At 51.9% G+C, this 16,779-nt stretch overlaps 1 protein-coding gene across 4 annotated transcripts; it reads right to left on the reverse strand.

The window, feature by feature from the left end:
• Positions 1–1,019: 1,019 nt before the first annotated feature.
• LOC114870398 (semaphorin-4G-like) lies at positions 1,020–15,860 on the reverse strand. Of its 4 annotated transcripts, none has more exons than XR_005898668.2 (16): positions 15,628–15,860; positions 11,881–12,176; positions 9,116–9,264; positions 8,781–8,843; positions 8,579–8,677; positions 8,403–8,496; positions 8,215–8,328; positions 7,873–8,021; positions 7,481–7,644; positions 6,845–6,983; positions 6,471–6,693; positions 6,285–6,400; positions 6,053–6,207; positions 5,675–5,733; positions 2,665–4,917; positions 1,020–1,748 (listed from the first exon to the last, which is right to left on the reverse strand). XR_005898668.2 is itself a non-coding variant. In XM_029174919.3 (15 exons), the coding sequence occupies exons 2-15, from the start codon at positions 12,011–12,013 to the stop codon at positions 3,995–3,997; spliced, it is 2,580 nt and encodes an 859-aa protein (XP_029030752.1). In that variant the 5' UTR covers positions 12,014–12,176; positions 15,628–15,860; the 3' UTR covers positions 1,020–3,994. The 4 variants fall into 4 exon arrangements, 2 of the variants coding, with proteins under 2 accessions (XP_029030752.1, XP_029030754.1); XR_008692545.1 differs by having other exon boundaries at positions 2,071–4,917; XM_029174919.3 differs by having other exon boundaries at positions 1,020–4,917.
• Positions 15,861–16,779: the final 919 nt, after the last annotated feature.

Genomic DNA, 16,779 nt, shown 5'->3' on the forward strand with positions numbered 1-16,779 from the left:
AAGGTTACCTTGATACATGATTGATATCTCCCAGCTAAAATCTATTTTTCCCCCTCATCTGTCGCTGACAGCGCTCTCATCCGTCTCTCCGGGGACGGTGTTTGTCAAATATCTGCGGCCCGGGTTCACGAGAAGCGGCGAAGATCTGTAGAAATCACTTTTGTCTGAGATGTAAATCGAGTCCAGGAATAGAACAGATGTCTTAATCTCAAACTGTGTCACCCGGCGGGATGTTTGTTTCGATAAAACGCCGCAGCAGATCACAGATTGTGTGTATAAAACGCATAATGGTTTAATAAACTCATAAACTGAATAAACCGTGTTGACGGGTGTGGATGAAGGTTAATGGAGCACCTCATTGTCTGTAATGACGAGGATCCTCCGGACGCACGCGGAGGTGCGTCGGGCCTCAAACCTCATCCGCTCTGTTGTGTTTTTCTGTACTTAAGACGCCTCACGGGAGGAACAACGGGCTCTTCCGGTTGACCCACGTGAAGCCGAGCCACGTTACGTAAATAACGCACCAATCACATGTCATGCGGTCACGTGTGCGGCCGGACGCGCGTCAGGTACCTGGCGCGTCTTCAGATCCCCCCGGGGCTGTTTGTGTGTCCTATTCAGAGGCGCACGCGCCCGCGCTGCTCGTTTATTGCCATCTCCGGCAACAACAGCGCTAAGAATCAACTGTGACACTTAAAAAGCGTTCCAATTAAAAGACAGCTGCGCTTTCATTAACGGCGAAGCTGCGGTTGCTGCGTGGAATCCACGGCACCGGCCGCTCGCTGCTTGTCGGGGGTTCGTCTAGTTGGACTGGGTCCAGGCCTTGAGCTCCAGCCTCCCAGCCCGAATTCCTCCGTACCAGCCTGTGCAGCGTCTCCCAGCACTTTCTCCGGTGCGTCTGACAGCCTTTAACGCCCGACACAACCCACCGAGCCTCCTCTCAAACACATCTGCCCCAACATCTGTCTTTGAGAAACGGGAGTTTAGACGTGAGGTAGGAATAATGAGGAGCGGAAGCATAAAGTAGAAAGTTTTATTGTGGCTGAAATGTACAGGAACACGCTGCCCTGCTAGTCAGTGAAGCTGGTAAAGGCATTTGATTTGGTGAAGCATGCAAACTAAACTAATTTACATTAGAGACAAACTGAGGGACTTTAAATAGGTTATAGGACATAAGTAAACTGCTGGTTATTACTATTAATCCGTCGTGCTGGCACAGACTCTGCATGCGTGTTCGCTACCATGCTTCTATTTATCACATCTTCTGCAACACAGGTAAAGTGTGTAAAAGCAACACTGACCTTTAAAACACGACGTGCAACGTAAAACCCCGTCAATGTCTAAAACAACAGTTCTAAAATAAGCTCACAAAGAACTTTTCAGCCACCAGCCACACTTTCCATCACCATTACAATGAGCTATACTTGTTTCCTTAACTGAGGAGAATAGTGTTGTAGTGTTGAAACATAATTCATGCAGCAAGTGTGAGAAAAGGGTCATTATAGTGAGTTTGGTCTAACAAATGTGCATTCAACAAAGACACGAGCACTCTGTGCGCACAAAAGAGCCACTGTCTGCTGGAACACTGCAGCCGACGCTCTCCGTCCCACGCGCGAGGACGCGGAGCCGCTCCGCCGGCCTCTGCTCCTCCTCGGCCCCAGCGTCCGCTAATGATAGCGGCTTCCGGCTCGGCTCGGGTCGGTCCCGCAGTCCGGCGCCGATCGGCGGCGTCCAGGCTGACGTCACACCTGCAGGCAAGCGCGAGAGGGACGCGAAGGCTGAGTGAAGCGTTGGTGCGAGCCGTGTGTCTCCACTGCAGCATATGCCGCCTGGGCCGGGCTCAAAGCCAACACATTTACATATTACCCGCACGTATTTGAAGTGTTTTTGCAGTGGAAACCTGACAAATAACCCTCCGCTCCCGTGTTCGCATTATCTTGCGCTGTAATGAAGGCGAGATGCTTTAAAGACGCACGTGGCTCCCGTTTCAAGCCTTTGATCGCCGCCGCTGCAGCTCGAGAAGCTCGCCTTCGAGACCATTGTGCACCTCACACCCTGACACGGACTCACTCCAATGTGTGACTGCACGCGGTCGCGTGCGGAGGGCACGTGCACTGTGTCGACGTACAGCGACCAGAGTCTCGCGTCACGCGCATCTCTGGGGAGATCTTCAACTCGCGCCGACTCTCTTTGTTGATAAGGTCAAACCTGTCGTCGCGAGACAACTGTTTAATTAGTCCTGCCCTCTGACAAAAGAGCAGGTCGGCAATGAAAGTAAAACACGGGGAGCGTCAGGCTGATTGGCAGATTGACTGTAATCTGTAAGATCAAGACATTTTGCTTGGTTGTAATAATAAACTGATCGTTCAAGTCACATTCCAAGCTCTGAACAGCCTCTGCTTACAGCATAGATCGTGCTGAGGTGGTGCAATATAGTGACTTATATTACAGCACGTGCTTTTTGATTTACAATTGTCTAAACCGAAGCGTTTGCAAACAGGATAAACGGCCGAGAAGTCGTATCAACAGTTAGTCCGTCCATAAACACGTCTGTACCAGTCATCACAACACATCCGGTGCAACTCGGATGCATTTCTTTTAATCTTTTTAATCAACCATCGTGTTTGTGTGGGAGACGTGTCCGTGAGACCTAAAACTATTTACCTCGGATGCGTTTGGCCGCCAGCTCGTGTTGCCGTCTCGTGCACGGTGCCGCTGACCGGTGGTGTCAGACTCAGCTGCACCCCCCCCCCCCACCCCACCCCCTCGGACCCACTCGAGTTGAACGAGGTCCAGCAGGCACAGCTGCAGCTTGTCCCTCTTCACGCTGAGTCCGGTCCGGTCAGAACAGAAAGCTCCTCTGGGCCTCTGCTCCTTCAAATTCCATATTAGCATGCGCTAAGTGCTTTACATCTGCCAGTTAAAGTGCACATAATGAATCAGTAATACTGCCACACCATAGCTACACCGATTATTTGGAAAAATAGTCACTATTTAATATTTTATAAATGTAAGCTTTAAGAACATGATTCCTTGTTTATTTGCCTGAAGCTCTCTTGGTTCAGCTCTTTATCCATATGATGAACCAAACTTTATGCTCATTTGTTACCAATCAACACACAAATAGGAACATATGGTAAAAGCTTATTAGTGTTTGGAAATACTTAAAACAACTCATAACTTATAGTTGATAAAACAACTTAAACTGTGGCAGTAGAAGGTCACTCATTTCATATTGATTTAGTATTAATACTGAATATTAATCATTTTAGTATTGATATTAATCAATAATTATAAGAAATACAATTTTTATTACTGGTTAACTATCCAAATGTAATAATATGCTCGATGTTCCATGGGTGAGTGTTATGTGCGTGCTGCTGACTATAAGGTGTGAGTTCGTGTTCAACATAACATCACTGCAGCCAAATTCCTCGCCGCGTCCCTTGCCTCAATATTTAATAGAGGCGAATGTTGTGTTTTAAAAATGCATAGGCCATCTGTGCACTTGTCAGTCCAAACAAACACTGGCTAGCTGCCCTCCAGTTTCAATTGAGCCAAACACGTGCGTATTTGTATTCACATGGGGCTCTGCAGCTCGCTGGAGGCCGCGTGGCAGATCACAGATTCGCCTGTAACTCTGACCTCGGCCCTCGCAACTCTGGGACTGGACGCGTCTTTTTATTCGAGGCAGTGCTGAGGTGAGGTAGATTACACTTGTTATCTAGTTTGTGCTTAGTCCATCACTGGGATGTCGCATTCTCACTTGTAATATTTCAGGACATTTGGGATTAAAGGTTGAAAAACAGCTCTAGATGTTAAAAAGCAGGAACGTCTCAATAACTTGAGACTCGGAGGTTTGCGCAAAAAAAAAAAAATCCAATGTAAAGAAAATTAAATCAGACTCGTTGCTTTGGTCCTTAACGAGTTGTATGACAGGCACTTCAGCACCGGCTAAAAACAGTCCTCCCACCACAGGGGGCGCTGCAGGTCTCTACACGGAGCTCTCATCTGGCTTGGGCAGCAGCAGAACGTGCTTTCTCTTCTCCAAGATCTTGTTGAGCTCCTCGGAGAAGGAGTTTCCGACGGGCGACGCGCTCTCCGAGTCGGCCTGCCTCAGCAGCATGTAGCTGTTCCCGTTCATCCTCCTCAGCACGCTGGGCAGCGTCGCCGACAGCCCGCACTCTGCGGACGGCCGCGGGGGCGTGGGAGGGAGCGGGGGCGCCGGCGGCGTGTGACCCTCGCCGGGCACGATCTGCAGGAAGCCGCCGTCCTGGACGGCGCCGTTGCCGTTGCAGTGGCTTGAGATGGTCTTCACCTCCGGCCCGGCGCGGGAGCAGCTCCGCTGCTGCTTCCTGCTCCGGCTGCGGCGCTTCGGGTAGGCGGCGGCCGCGGCGCGGATGGAGTACTTGCCCCTGCGGCCCGCCTGCAGGCAGAAGCCCACGTAGATGAGGACCACGGTGAGGACCACACACAGGCCCCCGAGGAAGGTGATGAGAGACAGGTACATGGCCTGCATGTTCCTGGGGGACAGCATCTCTGAGTGGGGGAGGAGGGGGGCCGGCGGCGACGGGAAGGGCCTCATGGAGTTCGGAAGCTCAGTAGGTGCAGGCAGGAAGTCATCGGAAGGCACGGCGGGTGCAGGAGGCGGCGCCGGGCGGACGGTGACGTTGTAGGTGACGACGGGCACCTTGACGTCGTTCTCCACAGAGTAGCAGGTGTACAGGCCGCTCTGGTCCCGGCGCGCTTCGATGATCAGCAGGCCGTCCGTGCCGGTCCTGAAGCCCGAGGTGAGGTCGTAGCCCTGCAGCTCGCTGCAGTCCAGGGTCCAGAAGGGCGTCGCCAGGTTGGAGCTGAGCTCGCACTGCAGCAGCACGTCATCGCCGACCCGCACCGAGCGGCTCCGCTGGGCCACGTCTGAAACACACGCACACACGCACACACGCACACACACGCACACACACGCACACACACACACACACACACACACATGTACACACACGCACACACACACAAATACACGCGTACACACACACACACACAAATACACGCGTACACACACACACATGCACACAAATACACACGCACACACACACACACACACAAGCACACGCACACACACACAAGCATGCACACACGCACACACACACACGCACACACACACACAAATACACGCGTACACACACACACACATGCACACAAATACACACGTACACACACAGCGATGGGGTCAACCTCAGTTTCCCCAATGGACCATGAAACCCACTACATTAAAGGGCGTTCAAAGTTCCTAAGCACTAACTCCAATTAGAGATGCTTAAATTCCTCCCGTCGCTTCGCTTTATTTTGCAGAGCTGCCGAAGTGAAGATGCTGCATTTTATCAGACTGAAACTGAAGCGGGAGCAGGATTTCGCCCCGTCTTGAATATCAAACAGATCTCTCTCCGGAGATGGCAAAAATGTGATTAAAGAAGGGAGGAGAGGATTTTTGCAACACGGAGCGCATAATCAGCTCTCAAACAGGCCTCCGTGCCGTCTGATGACAACTACACATCTTCCTCATCGGCCCTAAGATTCTCTATTTTAATCTCACTTTCATCGTTCACTGTGTTAAAAGCAGGCTTTTTTTGTTTTTTCCGCTAGTAGCACCTAGCAGCAAATGAGATTTGCATACCATTTTGTGTGTTCTCACATCCCTTGCTGCCATTCTGGATGTCTTGAATTAAGGCGGATCTGTCGACGGAGAGAAAACAGAACAATAAGAACATCAGTCCAAAGAGTGGCGCTTAATGTGGGAATCTGGCTAATCTGTAGCTTGGCTGCTTCATAAAACCAGATTTATTTTTTACTTATTGAAACTGTGTTGTAATAAAGTCAGAGCTTCATCGTTAACGTGATCATATTAATCAGTACACCTTAAGTACACAGCGCGTGTTTGCACAGTCAACATGGTTGTGATTGTGCAACAGTGTGACAGGGCACCGTGATCCTTCACCGACGTTCATCAGCTGATCCGACCCCCCCCCCCCCCCCTCTCTCTCTCTCCACCCACCTGTCCGCCTGCGCCGCCACCTCCACGCAGCGCTCCCCGTTCCAGGCGCAGTGCGGGTCCCGGGCAAAGATGCAGTCGTAGCAGGAGGCGTACCTGCTGCAGGAGGAGAGCGGCAGCTGGAGCACCCCCGACGCGGAGCCCACGTACACGCACATCTGGGGGGGGGGGGGGGCACAGGTGAGCGCCGTAGGTGGAGACGGTTACGGTCGCGTGCGAAGGTCCGGGGCGTTACCTGCTTTGCGGAGATCACCAGACTGGCGACCGGCTGCGGCTCGTCGAACAGCTGGAGCTCCTCGATGATGAGCAGGTGACCCCCGACTTCCACAGCTTTGTGCAGCCAGCCTTCATCTGAGTGACGGACCAAGGCGTCAGATGAACCCGGCACGGGCCTGTGTTGAATTTAAACAGGCGCACTCACCTGTGCCCAAATATAAGACGCGGTACGTGTGCCCGTCCAGGCCCTGGGTCGTGTGCGCGGCCAGGTGCGTGTAGTGGGTGGACCTCCTGAACAGAAGGGGGCGTCTGTCCGACGGCTGCACCTCCTGGGACATCAGAGGGTGCCTCCTGACGAAGTACAGCACGTCGTCGGGCAGCGAGGTGGACACGTTGATGCCCCGGGCCCTCAGAGCGTCTGTTATGCACTGAGAAAAGGCCGGAGAAAGCGATGAGCGGACAGATGGCGAGGAGGTAACGAGGCGTCGAAGGAACACAGTTTAAGCCGTTTGTAATAACGCCCTCTGCACACAGAGAAGGATGCGAGACGACGTCTCTGCAGCGGAGGCATGGACTTACGGTTCCAGGCCTCGGGTCAGGGATCTTTCCAGTGTATTCCTTCCAGCCCGAGTTCTGGTTCTCCATGTAGGGACCGTCAAAGGCCTCGTGGAGGTCAGTCAGAGAGAAGCGACACACCGCAGACGCCTTCACGTTTTTCCTAGACACCAACACACACACGCACGCACACAGAGTGAGACAGACCAGAGCGCAGGCTGCGAACAATAACAGCGGTAAACCCAGCGTTGCCATAGTGACAACAGCAGAAGTACAGTAGATCGCTTGCTCAGGTGGTCGAGACGATGGAGGGAGGTGTACGGAGGACAGACAGAGGGGGAAGGGACACGTTAGAACTCCTCCATCTCTGAGTGGAGTGAAAACCACTGAAGCCAGTTCTGCTTTGATGCTGGTCTACCAGCCCATGCAGGATCCACTCCTACCTGGACATGACGGATTAACCCCAAATCCATCTAAACCACCCGCCTGAATTAATATTTTGTGCAGACGCCTGCCGAGTTCACCCTGCTTCTTCCTCATCCCGTCCTTTCTTCTTCAGCTGTCTCACTCCATCGATCGCGGACTTTCATCTCTGCCTCCCTCATTTACATTTGCCTCCTCGAAGGGGATCTCTACAACAGCCCCCCCCCCTCCGCTCACCACTCCAGGCCGAAGATGCCGTAGAGGAGCGCGTCCGCGTGCACCACGTGCACGCTGCGCAGCACGTTGAACTGGAAGTCGTACTCGGGCAGGGAGCACGTCAGCCGGGCCTTGAGGAAGGACGTCCAGCGCTTCTGCAGGGTCAAGTGGCCGCCGCGGTCCCCCTGGTGGGCGAGAGGAAGACGTGAGTACAGTGAAGCCAGGGTGACGGCAACACACGCATCCACGCGCCGTAAATTTCTAGTAAGATGAAAAACGAAAGCACGCGCGCTGACAAGCGTTCAAGGAGACGACGTGTGAGCTCCCGCCTGACAAGAAGAACAAGGTCGGTGCAGAGCACAGTAACCGGCTCTATTCTCAACTGCCTCAAGGCCCCGCTCCTCCGCGCTCACCTTGCACACCCGCGCCACCCGCGGCACCCTGCTGTGGCCGCTGCCCGTCGCCCGCTCCGGGCTCCGCTCCGTGAAGAAGAAGTAGATCTTGTCGTCGTCGCCGGCGCCCGAGCGCTGCCTCACGAGAGTGGAGCCCACGAAGTTGGCATCTGTGCAGAGAGGAGGGGAAAAGCGCTGACTCGGGGATAAGTGTGTGTTCGGCCGACTGAGGTTTTAAAACCCAAATGTGTGTGCGTTACTGAGCCTGCTGGTCAGAGCGGAGGACGAAGCTGGTGTTAGTCGACCCCTGGGACCGACCCAGACGCAGTGAAGAGCCCTCGTGGCTCCAGCGGAGCAACTCACCGTTGAGCCAACGCGTGGGCCCGTCGTCCGTCTTCAGCGTGGGGGCTGGAGAGTTGCGGCGAATGTCCGGGTAGCTCCTAAACTCGTAGCGAGAGGCCGAGTACATCTCCTGGTCTGCAAGAACAACAGCTCGTCGTTAGTCCCGGGGCTGAGTGTAACTCTGCAGACGCTGAGTGTCAGAGTCGCACCGATGATGAGGGCCGTGTAGCCTGTTCTCGGCCCATACGGACATTTGTCTTTGCCCTCCTCCGGCTGAGACGACATCACAAAGCTCTTCTCCTCCTGCGCAGGTCAAAACATTTAGGACATGAAAACGGTCTAAAATGCATGTGGCGGCAGTGGCAGCGTTGCTTGGCAGACGTACTATGTGCGCACACAGGGGTTTGAAGGCATGAGTCCCACACATGTACAGGTGAGTCGAGTTGAACCTCTGGAGGAAGCGGATGTGATTAAAACACTCTGTCTGGAGGAGGGAGAGAAAGAGACGGTGTATTAGTGCAATGACTCAACGGGAGCCCGAAGACGAGAGAGAGCACGAAAACAACGGAGGGGAGGTAAAAACGGACCTTATTGTCTTTTCCCTTCAGCATACACTGGCGCTTTTGTTCGGGGGAGGCCTCCCACACGATCTATAGCAGCACATGACACAGAGATGTATGGATCTGTGTCACCGACTCAGTCACAGCCGACGTGTTTTTATTATTATGTACTAAACAGATAACGCTTGTATTTATAGCAGGAGGTGGGGGAGTGGATGACGGGTGCACATGCACCACTGCAGCAACACAGTAGTTCAAGTCCCATAACAAAACAATGTCGAACATACAGGGCGTCAACGTGATGAGAAGAGATCAAAAGAGAGCAAACGAACGCGAAGCGACGCGGAGCAAGAGAGACTCACGGTGCGAGCGGAGCGGTCCGCGATGTCCGAGGCGTTGAGGGCGAACGCGGCCCCCCGGGCCCCCACGTACAGGCGCTCGCCGTCCGCCTCCAGCAGCAAGGTGCTGTAGTTGAGCGCCGAGGACCGGAAGCGCCTGCAGCCCTGCAGCCCTGCAGAGGAGACACATCTCGCGTGAGCATCGACGCCACGAATGGTGGAGGATCGCGCTCTATAGAAACTCGCTGGATGCTTTTCCACAGCGAGCGGCGGCCTCTTCATCGGCCCGGACCGTGTGTGACTAAAAGGAGAAGTAGCCGCGTGGCTGTTGAGCGTCAGAGCTGTGTGCCCCGAAGGCCTCGCTCTTTGATTATGAGAGGAACAGGTTTTCACAGATGGATAATTAATTAACGGTCTCGATGATGAAGTCCGTTAGGCTTAAAAGTGCCGCCCGCGTGTCCTCGACAGCCCAGTTCTCAAGATATTAATGAGGTTCAGTCAAACAAACACTCAGCAAGGACACACACAGCAACACAACGCGTCACAAAGCTTCACTCGAGACAGGTTTCACGCGTGGGCTCCATCAGGACAAACGCGACACCAGCCTCAACACACGAATCACAGGTGCTGACAAAAAGAGCCGCCGGCACCTGTGCAGCTGTTTGGTTCTGACAAAACAGACGACTAAGTCGCTATGAAGCGTCTAATTAAGACTTCCCGACGTGACGAACGCGGAGCAGCTTCCGCATTCAACAGTCGTCTGCGGCTGAGCTCCGACGGCAATTAAAGCTGAACTCCAGACACTTGGTGCCTGCTGATCAGAACAATAGCTTAAGTGGGGCCAAAAAGGAGCGCGAGCGACTCCTCGCGTCCTCAGCCAATCCACTTCCCCCCGAACACTCCGGGTATCAAGTAAGCCGTCATTAAGATTCCTATCAGCTGCTGCAAAACACAATCCACTCTGCTCCCCTCAGCAGCCGCAGCAGCCAGTTACCATCACAGCCCCTGGGTGAGCAGGTGTCTGGTTTCCCTCCCTCGCTCCGTCGTCGCAGGAGGAAGAGGAGCATTTCCTCCATGAGATTTCCACAACAATAAGGCTTCCTGCGTGATATGAGCGACTCATTGTGGTCCAAGACAGTACCAGTATCAGTATCAGGACACACAGTGTGTGTGTGTGTGTGTGTGTGTGTGTGTGTGTGTGTGTGTGTGTGTGTGTGTGTGTGTGTGTGTGTGTGTGTGTGTGTGTGTGTGTGTGTGTGTGTGTGTGCTGGTGGGCTTTCCTGGGTGCAGCTCGTGTGTGAGAGAGCTTCATAGTCAGAGCCTGGCAACTCAAAACAACCCTTCAGTGACACTGGCCTACATTAACTGTATCTCACAATACAATGACATCCTGCAGTGCGTTCTGGTCGGGTGAGAGGAGGCGCGTAGCGTGTTCTACGCCAGGGAAAGAAGAGACGAGGCCAGATGATAATATTTACTGAGAAGCCCCTGGACGGGCCTCAGCTGATCAACACAGCAGTGTTCAAGGACACACACACACACACACACACACACACACACACACACACACACACACACACACACACACACACACACACACACACACACACACACACACACACCTAACAGAACCTAACAGACTCCATTTAGACGTTTCACTATGAGTTCAAACTGAGTGAAAAAGTTACATAGTTGCACTGTCCTTTCCTGTTTGAAACCCGAGAGCTTGAAGTGTTAAATGAAAAGCCATCAAACTCAATTTAACCTTGTTTGAGGGGAATCTGCACAGAGAAGAGCAGGTGTGTGTGTTTGAGGAGCACACTCAAACACACACACCTTGACCACCAAGCTTTGGCTTCAGGTTGCTAAGAAACACAGAGATTAAAGGGATTAGCAGTGGGTTTGTACATCCAAGTCTTCTCACTGGAAGTGGAAACACTGCAGGAGCATAAGGCTAACACCACAGAGGAAGGCATTGCAATTAGTCAGCGCGTCCACGAAAAGTTACTTGAGCAAGCGAGGCAGAGCTTATGTCCGCAGAGGAAGAGAAGAGACGAGGAGCGATATTGTGCTATAAGTAGATCCTGTGTGAATTTGGCAGCAGTCAGTGGAGATGTGAGAACATTTCTTTCACACGAGTAGGTCCAGGATCACATAACAGAGGAGCGCACACACACACACACACACACACACACACACACACACACACACACACACACACACACACACACACACACACACACACACACACACACACACAATAAGAATACTGTATATGGCTGTCTTGCACCATACTACAACAGTTGTCATGGTTACGGTGCTTCTGAGCTACCTACGGTGTGAATGTCCCTGAATGCTCCACGGGGCAGAACTGCAGCCATCTCCCCCGTCTCTGTGGCACCTCAGGCTACATGCCATCACTCACATAAGATAAATGAAGGATAATTACTGTCTCATTAAAAAATACAGCACACCATCCGTAATAGGAGTGTGAGAGTCACCTGAGGCAATGTATGTGTGGTGAGTGCGATTTAGAGTGAGACGTGAGAGTGGGAAAAAAAAACAGAGCTGTCAGTAGAGGAAGGTCCAAGTAGTAGAAGAGGTGGGTGAGGGAGGAGAGGACAGGAACACTGGCAGCACACAGAGGATTCACTTTCACATGAAGACAAAGTGTGTGTGGAGTGTTTTCCCTTTTACTAACACAACCGCTAGTTCGTACGTCCTGCATTAATATTCATGCTGTGACCACAAACAGATTCTTGGACTGGTGTGTGTGCGTCCCTGCTTACCGCTGCTCAGCACGGTGATGCGTGGAGTCACATCCGGGTCCAGGGGCGTTCGGAGCGGGTCGGCGCCTGCCGCACACGCGCGGCTCAGCAGCAGCAGCAGGAGCTGCAGCGCGGAGGACGGAGCTCCCCGCATCGCTGGGCGCCTCGTGGGACAGGCGGTCTCTGAGCGGTGTATGTGTGTGTGTGTGTGTGTGTGTGCGTGTGTGTGTGTGCACGGCCGCGCTCAATCCAACATGTTCACACACACCCACACACGGGCAACCTCTGGTGGGCAGGTAGGCTGAGGATAAAGACACCTGAAAGAAAACACACACACACACACACACACACACACACACACACACACACACACACACACACACACACACACACACACACACACACAAACACACACACACACACACACACACACACACACACACACACACACACACACACAGTGTTAGCAGTCGTGTCCACGTCTAAGAGGAGATAGAGAATGCAGCGCACGTGGGCGCCGTGTCTGAAACTGTGACAACTCAAAAAGGCGAGAGGACGAGTTAAAGAACAGGGAGCAATGAGGAACTTCAGCGACAGAGTTCAAACACACTGAAAACCTGATGTGGAGGATTTCACAGAGATGACGACAGCGATATGAAAGAGACACAAAGCGCATCCGCTCAATAAAAGATCTGGTGCTGCTGCAGATCAATGGGGCTGTGAGAGCGGGCGGCCTCTGGACGTCAGAGGCAGCAGCCGCCTAGTCTGAACTGTAAAGGCCATTAACCAAACAACGGTCATGACATCAAGCCACAGGCAAACAGGCAAACAATGAGAACGTCAACGTGGAGCCACCTGCATCCATAGGATGTGAAGTCACTTCAATCATCAGCAGGAGCTCGGAGGCAGAAAGGACTGAGCAAATATGATGTCTAAGACGTGTGTGCTGCGCCGAGAGAGAGCGAGAGGAGAGGAGATGAGAGGAGGTGAGGAGAGGAGAGGAGACAGGAGATGAGAGGAGGTGAGAGGAGGGAGGAGGTGAAGAGAGGAGAGAGGAGATGAGAGGAGGTGAGAGGAGGTGAGGAGAGGAGAGTAGTTGAGAGGAGGTGAGAGGAGGTGAGGAGAGGAGAGGAGTTGAGAGGAGGTGAGAGGAGGTGAGGAGAGGAGAGGAGACAGGAGATGAGAGGAGGTGAGAGGAGGGAGGAGGTGAAGAGAGGAGAGAGGAGATGAGAGGAGGTGAGAGGAGGTGAGGAGAGGAGAGGGGAGGAGAGAGGAGGAAGAAGGAGGAGAAGAGAGGAGGTGAGAGGAGGTGAGAGGCGTGACGTCATGACAACGGGTGAAGGATGAGAGAGGCGGTCCTCTCTATTAGTGAGGTCACAGCGGTGACTTGAGGGCACAGTGTTAAGGCAATTGGTTGGAATTGATTTTAATTAATACGCTTTTGACTCAATCACAGGATCCAGATCCTAAAATGAGCGTTTGATGACGCTGCAGCTGTTTTAGTTATCAGGTTAAACAAAGTGAGCAACAGACTAAGAATGATCTTTGTTCGGTAGTTACTCCATTTAGTTTTTATGGGAGCTGAATGTTTTTTCCAGAACGTTTGAAGCCTTCTCTGTCTGAAAAATCCTCACTTTGAAATAAAGTTTGACATTAAAGCGACGTCACACTCATCTTAAGACATTTCAAAGTGTTCGTTCTGCTGCTGGGAAGGGAAATTAACCCACTGTCACCAATCAATCAAACAACTTCTGCTGCTTTTAAAACGTCAAATATATGCGAGTTACAGTATGAAAAATATTATCCATAAGCTCAAAACCACCAGCTCCAACACGTGTTGAACGCCTCCCTCTGAGGGTAAATATGCTCTGGGGACAGAGATCACTGCGGTCACGCGCGTTCCACCATCTCTCCTGACGCTCACCGCAGGTGGGAGCGCCTCTAAAAGGTGGAGAGGGGCGCAGCACGCGCTCTTTGGAAGTCAAATATCTAAATCCTTTCAGTCCTGACGGGGTCCGCTAATCCTGAGAGGTGGAGGCGTCTACCGGTGGAAATCCGTCAAAGGAACATGACAGACAGAATAAAAGTGAATCTAAAAGCAGACGAGGGCGCGCACAAAGAGGCGAATGCGGCCCGAAAGTCCAGCAGCGCAGAGGGAAGAGCCGCTAATTACGACATCCCCAATTCTCTGTCATCTTGAATCCGTTACCCGACTGGCTCCAAGTGGCCCGGACCTCCTGCGTGTCCACGCGTTCAATAGTTAATAGGCCGCTGAGCACCAGCAGTCAAGCCTTTAAGAAGCCATGGAAATGAAACGACGGACCCGGAGGAAATCAAAGTTATCGCCACTCACCATCTAACTTTTCTAATCTGTTCGTCTCCTCGTCTCGCCGCCAGCTCCCGGTCCCATGACGTCCATTCACGCAAACCGACTCTATCAGGCGAATGTGAAGTGACTGCAAGCCCGCGCGAGGAGAGGAGCCGCGGCGACGGCTCCGTCGACAGACAACGCTGGTCCCAAAGGACCCGGAGGATGCGCGTGAGGAACAGCCGACGCCATTGAGCCGAGAGAGAGGCGTTAAACGCGCTTGTCTCGCAGACAGACAAAAGGAACTGAACTCCGTCTGTTCGCGCTGCCGACGATTCACACACGTCGTGAATGCTCTTCAAAGACACTTATTCTGACGGCGGAACAAAAGCGACAAACAGGCCGGAGCCTCGTCTGGTGCGTCCCTCGGCACAACGTCGCTCTGTGTGTGGGTTCAGGGCCGCTCCACGCGAGGCCGCGCGCGAAGAGCGAGGCTTCGGGCCGCGATCGATGTCATTCAGAGAACAGCGGCCGATTTAGGAGCACTGAAAGCCTCCCTGACACAAAACCCTCCAGTTAAGTCATTTATATTTGCATTTCGTGACCCAAATAAGGGCAAAGACCAGGAATAGAAACGGAGGAGGATCCAGTCTTCCACGGCTGATCCAGCAACGACCTCACTGTACAGACTGGGGATTACAAACATACACAGAGCAAGTTTTATTATTAAACGGACGGTTTGTGTTGAGGAGAATAAAGCATCATATAAACCATGCTGAATCCCCCACCACCACCACCACCCCATTCTACTGAGCTGTATAGAAGGTACTGTATTTGTGAACACAAAGAAATAAACATTGAGGACACTAAACACATCACAGCTGCAGAGACTATTATCTCATACTGGAGGGAATTGATTGTCAATAATGGATCGATGCTGCTCCTCGGGCGCCTTCAACGCCACCAGAGCGTGTTTCTGCGGCTCTGTCGCTGGAACGCGTTCAGGGCTTAACTTTACATCGTGATTTTCCGTCGGACCGAGAGTCACGTCGCCAATTCCTCCAGATGTGTCACCGCTGTAATGCGGTAGAAGGAAGCGGCGCGGCTAATTATGAGTCACATGGAGTTTCAACACACTCGTTTGTGATGTCAGCTCTTCGCCCCCGCTGTTCTCATGTGACACCTGAAGCGGGCACCGACAGGACGGACGGACAGGGGAGCAGATAGTTCACCCACAGTCCGCTCATCCCACTGTGAGACGTTCACTGTCACGCCAATTTCAACAAAATGAGCCCAAAATCTCATAAATCTGTAAAATTACAAAACCACTCGACGACGCAGCATTACACAAACCTACTGCATGAGTGGGATCATCGTATGTAATGTTAAATCTGGATAAACTTGCTATTAAGTAAAGTATTTCACAGCAGCAGCGGACGAGTAAAATGTTCATGTTTTACCTGAAGCGTGAGGGCACAGATTCCTGGAAATGCGAGACGTGTGCGTTCGCCCGCGCTGTAGATAATCCAGGTGGACTTTAAACGCGTTCACGAACGGCCAGTGAACGGCTCGCGGCCGACGGAGCGACCGCTCTCCACTCAGATGCCGTCACAGGTGGTCCGCCCTCCGCCTCGCTGTGCCACTTTGTGAATCATGAGCTCCGACCTCGCTCTGTTACGAGGCGAAGTGAGAAAAGGTGCAGAAATGTAACCTGTCCCATTCCACGCCGACGTGGCGCCACACTGACACCTGGTGGACGCGGACGGAATGACACCCAGGCGAGACTGAACCGTTCTATGTATTTTTCTAATTGTAACGCTCCAAACCCAAATATAAAATGTAAGTTGTGAAAGAATCAAATTATCACCACAGTTGTTACCATTTATTACATTACTCCTCAGTCACTTGAGGTTAATCTGACACGAGTCTAATGTCATTGAATGAAACATTACTGATTTAATTTGCCCCTCAAATATTTATAAACAAAATAAATCACTGTCATGTCCTTAATGAATATATAGGCCTGCATTTGTCCCGTTTTGAATGATTCTCTCATTTGTACAGAACCTTTATTACAAATGCAGTTAACCATGTTCAGTGGCCAGTGACGCTGAAAAAAAACCCTTTAACACAAGTGTCTTTATTGGAGATGTGCTCCATTATCCTCCACAACAGAAGAACTTCTCTGAAGCTAATGGGGGAAGGGGTGTCACAATTTCTGGTTACCATGGCAATCAACAGCACATGGAAAAGAGGTGAATTGGTCACACTAGCTGTGATTAATTTTCTTTGCATATATTGTGTATACATCATCATGGACCTTAATCTGTTTTAGATGTATTAGTTCAATCGCACGGTGCTTGATTCCAAAGACAACAGAGAAGGCAGATCCAAATGGTGAGAGTTATTGCCCAAGCACTCTATTTTGATATAATACCAGATCAGTTACCAGTGGTGAATGTCATTACGGCCTACTTAGAATGAAGCTGACTGCAACGTTCACCTGTGCAAACACACCTCATCATTAAGCAGGCAGGAAGTGATCTATACTTAATAACAATTTAAAAAAAAATAAAAAATAGAAAATAGAGAAAAAAAGGACTTTTACAGGA

Source organism: Betta splendens, chromosome 15 (assembly GCF_900634795.4).
Source record: "Betta splendens chromosome 15, fBetSpl5.4, whole genome shotgun sequence".
Lineage (NCBI taxonomy): Eukaryota > Metazoa > Chordata > Actinopteri > Anabantiformes > Osphronemidae > Betta > Betta splendens.

What these genes read in the sequence shown, in the direction of transcription:
- LOC114870398 (XM_029174919.3), bottom strand. Translation starts at nt 12,013, where the DNA reads ATGCGGGGAGCTCCGTCCTCCGCGCTGCAGCTCCTGCTGCTGCTGCTG. An exon ending in CTGACCCGAGGCCTGGAACC is followed by an intron (nt 6,694 to 6,844) that starts GTAAGTCCATGC and finishes GCCTTTTCTCAG; the next exon opens with TGCATAACAGACGCTCTGAG. An exon ending in CGTCTTATATTTGGGCACAG is followed by an intron (nt 6,401 to 6,470) that starts GTGAGTGCGCCT and finishes TCCGTCACTCAG; the next exon opens with ATGAAGGCTGGCTGCACAAA.